The 9,830-nt window shown below is 56.6% G+C and overlaps 1 protein-coding gene across 1 annotated transcript in view; it reads right to left on the reverse strand.

The window, feature by feature from the left end:
- Positions 1-9,483, reverse strand: part of CASTOR2 (cytosolic arginine sensor for mTORC1 subunit 2) — a 47,309-nt gene extending 37,826 nt beyond the window's left edge. Inside the window, exon 1 of the mRNA XM_081819606.1 lies at positions 9,244-9,483. Within this exon, the coding sequence (XP_081675732.1) occupies positions 9,244-9,356 (113 nt within the window). The 5' untranslated portion in view covers positions 9,357-9,483. The remainder of the gene's footprint in view (positions 1-9,243) is intronic.
- Positions 9,484-9,830: the final 347 nt, after the last annotated feature.

The raw sequence follows: 9,830 nt of genomic DNA on the forward strand, positions 1-9,830 counted from the left end.
ACTTGAAGGAACCTTGAGAACATGATGCGAAGTGAAAGAGGCCAGTCACACAAAGAACCATATGGTCTGCCTGCATTTAAATGAAAATGTCCAGGAGAGGCAAATCCACAGAGACAGAAGGCAGACTGCTGTTGCCAGGGGCCGGGGGTGACTGCTTGGTGGGTATGGTTTCTTGCGGGTGATGAGAATGTTCTGGAATTAGACAGGGGCGATGGTTGCAAAACTCTGTGAATATACCAGGTGCTTCTGAAGTGTAAACTTGGGGAGAGCCAACTGTATGGTATGTGAATTATATCTCAAGAAAGCTCTTATAAAAACCTTACTCTTCCCCTACTGGGTTTTTGGGATCTTGGACAAGGAAGTGAACTGTGTGGTGGTGCCTCGATGTTCTACCTGTGAAATGGGGCCAGTCACTGTACACACGTGGGTTGTGGTGAGGACCAAGCGAGCTGCCGCAGCTCACTGCCTTCCGGCTGCCACATCGCCCTTTGGTTTCCACATGCTCTCTAAGTTCCTAGGGCCTTTTTTTTTTTTTTTTTTGGTAAAACATACATAATATAAAACTTACCATCTTAACCATTTTTTTAAAAAAAGATTTCATTTATTTATTTGAGAAAGTGCGTGAGAGCACAAATGGGGGAGGGATGGGCAGAGGGAGAGGGAGAAGCAGACTCCCTGCTGAGCAGGGAACCCAATGCAGAGCTCAATCCCAGGAGCCCGAGATCATAACCTGAGCTGAAAGCAGACGCTAAACTGACTGGGCCACCCAGGCGCGCCCCCCACCGACCTTAACCATTTCTAAGGGTACAGTTCAGTGGTATTAAGTATGTCACACGTTGTCATGCAGCTGATTTCCAGAACTCTTTCCCTTTTGCAAAACAGACACTCAGTACCCACTAAACAACAACGCCTCCACTCAGTACCCCCCTTTCCCCGGCCCCTGGCAACAGCCATTCTACTCTCTGTGTCTAGAAATCCGCCTACTCGAAGTACCCCATGTGAGTGGAATCATAAAGTATTTGTCCTTTTGTGACTGGTGTAATGTCCTCAAGGTTCATCCGCGATGTAGCAGGGATCAGAATCGACTTCCTTTTGAAGGCCAAGTAATAGTCCACTGTACGTACGTACCACGTTTGGCTCGTGGATGGACACGAGAGGTGCTTTCACCTTTGGGCTATTGTGAATACCACGGCCATACACATGAGTGGACAGGTAAGACTCCAGGCTTGTGAGCACAGATCTCAGAGGCTGGAGTACATCTAATAGAGTCTATTTAAGGCAAGGATGAGCATAAGGCATCTAGAGGCAAGCTTCCCCTTAAACTGAACACACTCCCAACAAACACACTCTCAGCAAACTTGGGCATTGTTAGCTGCTGGACATTTCCCGGGGCTTGTCTGGTTGCTGGACAACCAGAATCCGACGGCTCCAGGCACTGGGGGGGCTGGTTCCTTGTACCAGAGGTCTTTATAAGGAAAAAAAAAAACTTGTTAGCCGTGTGCAGGCTCTGGAAAGACCAGTTCAGTCCTTTCCGACGGCCTCTCTGGTCCCATGGGAGACAAATCGGTGCACAGAGCATTGGTCCTAGGGCCTGGACACGCACGTGGAGTGAGGACAGAGGGGACCAGTCCTCCTAGCCTACACCCCGGGGCATGAGTGATCCCAGGAAACTACTCACTCAGCCCCAGGGGGGCTTCCTGGAGGAGGTGACGCTTGAGCCAACTCCAAGAGTCATCTGTGTTAGGTCTGAACACCTGTGAGGGCTCTCAGGTAGTGGTGATCACACGTTCTGGTTTGCCCTGTTGTCCAGGGTAATTATTATTATTTTTAGGGCTCCCTGTTATTCTGAAAAGTGTCCCCATGTGAAGGATAAATTACACAGTCACCGTATTAGTTACCTATTGCATAACAAATCACCCCAAAACTCAGTGGCTTGAAAGAACAACAAACTTTTCTCTCTCTCTCACAGTTCTTATGGGTGAGGAATTTGGGCGCGGCTCCACTGGGCACTTGTGGCTGAGGATCTCTTACGAGGTCACAGTCAAGGTGCTGGCTAAGGCTGAGGTCACTGGAAGGCTTGCCCAGGGTGGCAGGCCCTGTTTTCCAGGTGGCTCACTCACAGGCTGGCTGTGGGTGGGAGGCCTCGATCCCTCTCCGCACGGCCGCTTCTGTGTCCTCGCGACAATCCAGACCCCACTGGAAGGTGGGGGGAGCCCTAGCTTCTGGAGGGAAGGGTGTCAAAGGATTGGGGATAGTTAACAACTCCCACTTCTAAAATCGGGCATGTGTGGTGTGGACATGGGACAGAACCAGGGAGGAGAGAAGAAATCAGATTAAGGAATATTCACAATGCCAGGTGAGAAGCAGGGGGTAGTCTGAGAAGGGTTTTGAGCAGAGTGAACCGTGTCATCCGCCCCAGCTGTCCCCTTCCTCTGGGTCTTTGGACCCCTCGCCCTCTGTTTTTGGTGGAGAACGCACCTTTTCTTCCCACTGGGCGGAGGCTCCGTGTGTGTTTCCCGCTGGGCCCTGCACAGAACAGGTGCATGCTGCAGGGTTTCTGCGTGAACAAAATACCAAAGTGCACCAAGCCCAAGCTTGGTCACACCGGCCCCAAGTCACAGCCTGTGACCTGTGCGCACCCGTCCTTCCTGTCTCCGGGCCTTTGCTCATGCTGTGTCCCCTGCCCAGAGCGCTGGGGCTGTGCTTACCATATGCACTGCCCCGGAGGCAGAGGGACCCAGGTGGGGGAAGCCGTTTGGTAGATTCAGTGGAGAGATGACGGGGACTGGCCATGGCAGAGGCCGTGGACACGGCCGCCCCGGGCGGGTGTGTGAAATGACTCTGGGGCTCACCCTGGTGCTCTCCACCCACACCCTCCCCTGCCCCATCTGTGCCCACCCACTCCTGCTGCCTGCCCGACCTGTCTTCCTTCATCCCCAGCACCTCCGCCTCCTGACGTCTTCCCATTCCACCCAGACTCGGCTCAAATGGAGCCACCTCCTCTGGGAAGCCTTACTTGTTTGCAGCTCTGGGGTCCCAGAGCATTTGGGTTGCCTACTGCCGAGGCCCTAAGTGACCCGTGTCCCCAGGTAAGGTTCCTGGAGGGCAAAAAAAGAATCTCCCCTTGTTAGAATCAGAGAGTATGGAAAAGTCTCCTAACCGTGGGCTTTTTAAACTCGGCCCTGGCACTGGCCAGCTGAACCAGGACTCGTCCTCAGCGAACACCAACTGGAGCTTATAGTGGATCAGGCTCAATGGAAGTGCTGTCCTGATGAAGTCCTCACAAGAGGCCAGGTAGTAGGCATGGTCGTTGTCTCTGCTTCAGAGGTAAGAAAGTGACAGCCCAGCTAAGTCAAGCAACTGGCCCCAGGTCACACTGCCAGGAAGCCGGGCGCTGGGATTCCCTCCGAGGGGCCGGGTCCCAGGCCCTCCCACCGCGGCCGGCCTGTCTTTCCCCAAACTGCAATCAAGCGGGGGCCTCAGCCCAATGCACTCAGGAAACCAAGGAGGGCTCTGGATGGACTGTTTGCGATTTTGAGCTTTTGTCCTATGAACGTCTCTCACGTCTTGAGCGCTCGCTACGGCTTGTTGGCAAGATTTCCTGCAGGCGGCAACACGCATGAACGCCCGCGGGCCACGATGCACCAGACACTGGCAGGCTGCGGATCTGGCCCAGGTGGGCAGCGCGGGTCCCTGTGGGCACGTGCTGACCTCATACTCAGCAAGGTGCTTTCTTGGCCAATCAAATGAGATGGACTTTCTTTCTAGGGTGGACTTTAAAGGGCATTTCACTGGCACACACACACAAAAGAGTGTGTTGCAGCTTCCTGCCACCTGAACGCACTTCGGGATAATGACCTTGCCGCTGTCCCCTCTTTCTGGCGATGGCCTCTCAGCAACACCTCTGCTAAGGGGCCCCTGGGGATGGGGCAACCAAGCCGGCGGGCTCCTAGGCCTGGCTGAGTGCTCATTGGGACAAGGTTTTGTTTTTGTTTTTTTTTAAGATTTTATTTATTCATCTGGGAGAGAGAAAGACAGAGAGAGCACAAGCAGGGGGAGAGGCAGAGGGAGAAGCAGACTCCCTGCTGAGCAGGGAGCCCAACGCGGGGCTCGATCCCAGGACCCTGAGATCATGGCCTGAGCAGAAGGCAGACACTTAACCATCTGAGCCACCCAGGCGCCTTATCAGGACAGGTCTTACTGCCTTACTTCCTGGGTTCAAATCCCAGCTCTGCCACTTCTGTGTGTCCTGGGGCACTCAAGTACCTTGCTTTCCTTATCTGTAAAATGGGAATATTCCAACTCCGACTTGGCCTTGGCATCGTTTTTGCTATATACTTATTAGTTGACCCCAGTTTTGCCTTGGAGGGTCGCAGAGAGCAAATCTGAGTCTCACAAGGGCAGCAGGAGCTTCTGCCTTCCCCGGGGCGCCCCGGAGCCCCCCTCCCGCAGCGGTGGATCCTGATTGGTCTGTGATGGTCTCATTCCCTATGCCAGTGATTGGTGCAGGCCTGTTCATGTGACCCAGTTCTGCTCAACGAGATGAAGAAATCTGTGCAGGAGTGGGGTGTCTTCCTGGAGAGGTTTCTGAGACACTCTGGAGGCCGGGAGCCTTTCCCAATGTTGGGTTTCTTCCTGACTGCCAATAAAGCTACAGCTGCCCCGCCCATTCCAGAGCGAGCCACACCACCATGCCAAGGATGGCCAAATACAGACAGGAAGACCGGGGTCCTTGAGGACATCATCAAGCCTTTAAGTTACCACCCTTGGAGTACCCGACTCACAACCTCTTATCACACAAACCTATCAAACTTAGGCCAGCTGAGTAAAGGCTTCTTGTTATTTGCAACCCAAAGCATCCTGCCGATATCCCAAGGTTGGTCACATCTCCTCTTCTTGAGATTAAGCCCATCATACCAGAGGAAGGGTCTAAGCTCAGCCTGTGCACTCAGGGAAGACTTCCTGGAGGAGGTGAAATGGAATCCAAAAGAATGAGCGGGCAGATAAAGGGAGTAGGGCAAAGGGTAACATTCCAAGCAGAACAAAGGCCTGAGGTTGGAGACGCCATAGTGTGTGTGTGTGTGTGTGTGTGTGTGTATGCGCGTGTGCATGCAGGAGAAACAGTCTGTGTGGCTGGGAGAGGTGAGGCTGCAGAGTCAGAGGTGGGGTGGGCTGCAGTGGGCCCTCAGCCAGGCTACATAACCTCAGGCTATCAAAAGGGCAGAGGAGAGGTTCTGTGGATGGCCTTGATTTTGTTCCCCCGGGGTCTCGGCCCCGGGCTTTGTGGCTAGAATAAGTGCACTCAGCGGGTCCAGCCGCACCCAGATGCTGCCCTGAACCTGGGAAGGGGCAGGGGTGCTGGGCCTGGCTGCCCCAGGTGTGTTCCTGCCTGCTGGGCCTCTTCCAGCCCCCAGAGCGCTCATAAGAGACTAGGGCTGAAATCTGGGTCACTCCACGCACGAGTCGGACATCCATCAAACAGGCAGTTACTAAGTGCCTACAAAGCAGTGTGCTAAGCACAGCGGAGAAAGGACCTGGTTCAAATCCCAATTCTGTCTCTTCCCAGCTGGGTGACCTTGAGTAAGCCACTTTCCCTCTCCAAACCCAGCATCTTTACCTCTTTGTGAGAGACCTCAGGTGAAATCAGTGGTTAGCTCACTTCTCTCTGGTACTGGCGGGGGTGGGGGGGTAAGCAGTGGGTAAAACAATGCTCAGAAAGCTTCCTGGGGATAAGGTTTCTCATCTGGGTGGGACTACAAGAGGCCCACAATATGCTGTGATGGACATTTGAGCCAGGATGAGAGCTTCTGGGGAGGGAGCATCTAAGGGGGGCGGTGAGGAAGTACAAAACGGAGCCGGTAGGTGAGGCGGGCCGAGTGTTCCCAGAGAGAAAAGGTCCACAGAGGCAGGGCGGAAAGGATACAGGAAGCCTACAGCTTCCGTTCTGTGCCCCCGAAGCCTTTAGAACCGTGTGCTGCCCGCGGAAGTGCTGGACGTTACTGTTGAATATGGGCGTCGTTTGAACCTGTAATAGCAAATCTCTGCGCTTAAGCCAGAAGATGCAGATTCAAAAATCTCGCCTCTCCTGCTTACCACGTGACCTTGAGCAAGTCACTTCGCCTTTGAGCTTCAGACTCCTTCTTTGCAAAGGGGGCGTAAAACCCAGTTCACGGAGCTGTATGGTGGTGTGTGCAGGGTCTAGGACCAGGATTCCCTTTCCCACCTAGCTAATTCCTATTTTAAAGCCCTAAGATCCAGTGCCGCCTCCTACAGGGAGCCTTCCAGGCTCCCTCAGGAAATCCCCCAGACCGGTCTACTACCCCAGCTGACCCCCTTCCCTGACTCCACCTTGCTCTATTGTGTCTTCCTTCTCCCGCCATCAGGCTCTGGGCTTGGAACAGGGAGGGGCAGGGTATCTTAGCATCTCTTGGACCCAGCTGCACCCCCCCACACACAGGGAGTATCTACCAATGCCAAGTCCTTCCCCGAGGCTCCACGAAGGTGGAAACAAGAGGGGAAAAGTGATTAAGTCTGCTGGGGGTGCGGAGAAGGGGAGGGGTTCAGGAAAGGTTCAGGGGTGATATCGCTAGATCTTAGAGGGGTGAAGAGAAATTTACTGGGAAAGGGGCATGTTTCCAGGCAGAATCAGAAGTATAAAAGCACAGGGGTGTGAAGGATAGGGTAAGTAAATTGTGGCTCACCAGAGTATCTGCCCTGAGTGGCTAAAGATGAGGATTCTGGATCTAGATCCCACGGGCCTCAAATGCCAAGCCAAGTGCCCAACCCTATAGGAAGAGGCCAAAAACTTGTGACTGAGCAGCGTAGCGACCCTGGTGTGTGTGTGTGTGCGTGTGTGTGCGTGTGTGTGTGTGTGTGTGTGTGTACACGCGCCTGGCCACTGCAACAGTTTGAGCTAAACTTAGGTTGGGGGTGGGGTGGGGAAAGTGATAGGGCTATGGGCCACCACTGGGGGGCAGGTGCTGGTGGGAGAACCAAAAAGGAGCAAAAGTTTGCCCTGGAGGACTGATTATTCAAAATATTTCAGGAATATATCCACACCCAACTACCCCTCGCTAAAAAGCCAGCGTCCACAATCATTGCATGCTACACACAGCAGCTCTGTGAGAATGGGGGGGGGGGGTCCTTCATTACAGGGGGACAGAGTGAGGGTCCGACGAGGAAAGGGACCCTGCCACAGGCATGCAGGCAGCGCGGGGCTGGCCACAACCTGAAGCCAGCATCCCGGCCCAGAGTGCAGGGGAGGCAGGCCTTCAGCTGTCTGACAAATGTGCTCAGCACCTTCTAGAGCCAGACCCTGCAGACAAGGAGGTGACCTTTGACCTCTGAGTCGTCTTGAGCTTGGACTGGACACCTGGGCCACAGACCAGCGGCCTCCAGTAGGGGAGAGAGAAGGGGGAACTCAATGAGGGGTAGGTTTTCGTGGTCAGACAGGTCAGCAGGGGCTCACCCCCCCCAACTCCCCCCCCATGTCTATCTGTCTGTGAGTCTTCTAAACTGGACCCTGGGGTGGAGGCTGGAAGAGGGCCAGTCCCTACACAAAGGGTGAGGGGCAGAGGGAGTGGCTCTTTGCTGCCTTTCTAAGAAGCCCCCAAATGCCCCCTCCTCCCAGCACCCACCCAGGCCCCGCTCAGCCGCAGCCTGAGTCATCATCCTGGTTTGAATGGTAGCCGACAAATCAGCCAGGGGGCTGCCTGGGGCTGAGGGCCAAGGGTTGGAAAAACAAGGCCGGTTTCTCTTACCTCCAGCCTTGGAAGCTCAAGACAGGCTAGGGGGTGGGGGGCAGAGGGCAGGCTGAGGCGGGATGGGGGGGTGTCAACAGCCAGAGGGGGGGCGGGGGGGAGGGAAAGGTTCAGAATTTGAGCTGTTGGCTTTTGTTTTCAAATGACCTGTTTAATAATTACCTGTGCAATCGAAGGAGCCACAGCTCGGGGAGGAGAGGATTTCAACCCTCCATACCCCACCGAGCAGCCCAGCAGCCTGAGAAGAAAGTAAACAAGATGCCACCAGCGGATCTCACCCCATCTTGCAAACAATGGCGGGACTGAGCTGCCCGCTCAGGCACACACATCAAAGTGATATTTCCAGGCAAGAACTTTAACAGGCAGATAAGAGGCTCGGACCGAATTCTTTCCCTGCATCCCCAGAGCTTCCCTGCGCTCGGAGCCCAAGGGGGCAGCCTTAGGGGCCCGTCATTTCAACCTTAACCTTGACCTGTAATGTATTCATTCATTTTGCAGCGAGGGAGAACCAGCTCGGCCCCAACCCCGAAAAACCCAACCAGCAACAACTTCATCGCTTTGAACAGTCACAATGGTGGACAAACAAGGGATTTAAGTTACAGCGGCTAGCTCGCGCTCACACTCCACTGGGCTCGGGCTCCTTAAAAAACACACCCCAATCCAAGCATCCACCGGGGCTCACAAAGTCAGACCCTGACCTGGCAGTGGGAAAACCCAACTTGGTTTTTTTTGTTGTTGTTGTTTCTTCCCCAATCTCCCAAGGCCTTCAACTATTTTTTGCCCCTGCAGCATCCAAGCCCAGCCTCGAGGCTGAGCCATAAACACGCCTGCTCCTCCCCCTTCCACGGTTCGGCAACACCGCCCCCCGCCCCCCCGCACCTTCCACCTTCCCGGACCTGGAGGAGAAAGAAGCACCGCGACCCTCACCCGCAGCCCCTCCCGGGCCCTCCCGCAGCCTCCCGCGCCGTCCGCAACCCTCGCAAGCACCTTGAGATAAACACCCACTAATGATTTTATGCTTTTCTGCTCTGGGTAGCCGCGCTCAGCAGAATCCCTCCCCCGGCCCCGGCGACTGGGGTCGGCCCAATCGAGGGATTGGGGGATGGGGGTGTTAGTTTGTTTTTTCCACTGTCGCGTCCCCACACCTGGTTTTCATTCATTCATTCGTTCGTTCATTCATTCACGGTTTCGTCACTGCAGCTTCCCCGGCCCTCCGGATCTCGGGGAGGGGATGGGAGGGAGGGGACCGAGATGGGGGTGGGGGGAGAAAGACAGCGGTGGGGCTGCACCGCGGGGGGGTGCTCGGGGTGGAAGGACCCCGTTCGAGGGCAGATCGGGTGGCTTTGTCGAAAATAAGGCGGGCGGCGGGGCGGGGGCGCTCCCCGGGGCTCGAAGTTGTTTTCCGAGCCGCCGCGGCGAGGACAGCCGCCCGGGTGCGCCTCTTTGTCTCTCCCCGGCCGGCGCCGCGTCCCCGCGCGCTCACCTGGTCTTGGAGGACAGGAAGGCAAGTTTGATCAGGCCGTAGGTGAAGAGCGGGATGCTCTCCTTGGCGACGCTGGCAACTTGCAGCCGGTGCTCCAGAATGTGGAGTTCCATCGTCCGCCCGCGCTCCGCGGCGGCTCATCGGCGGGGGGCGAGCCGCGGCCCCCGCCCCCTGCGCGCCCAGCCGGCACCGAGCGCCGCGGGCGGCCGGCCCAGGGACCGGGAGCTCGGCGCCGGGCGGCCCGGGACGGACAAAGGGGAGGCCCGCCGAGCCGCGAGGGGCCGCGGGCGGCGGGCGGGCGGCGGGCGGGCGGCGGGCGAGGGCGGCAGCGCTGGTGGAGCGGCGGCGCGCGGCGCCCGGCGCGGAGAGCAGCTGGTGTTCGCTGTAACAAACAACTTGCCACTCAAACGCCGGCCCGCTGGGCATGCGCGGCCGCTGCGGGGCGTGCCGGGACTTGTAGTCGCGCGCGGCCCGGGAGCCGCCGGCCGGGGCTGTCGGGGGCTGGGCGGCCGCGCGAGGGGCCGGCCGGGCGCCCGCGGAAAGCAGGAACGCGGGCGCCTGCCCGGGCCGCAGGGAGGGGGGCGGCG

Source organism: Leptonychotes weddellii, chromosome 5, assembly GCF_054177405.1.
Source record: "Leptonychotes weddellii isolate Sample4059 chromosome 5, ASM5417740v2, whole genome shotgun sequence".
NCBI lineage: Eukaryota > Metazoa > Chordata > Mammalia > Carnivora > Phocidae > Leptonychotes > Leptonychotes weddellii.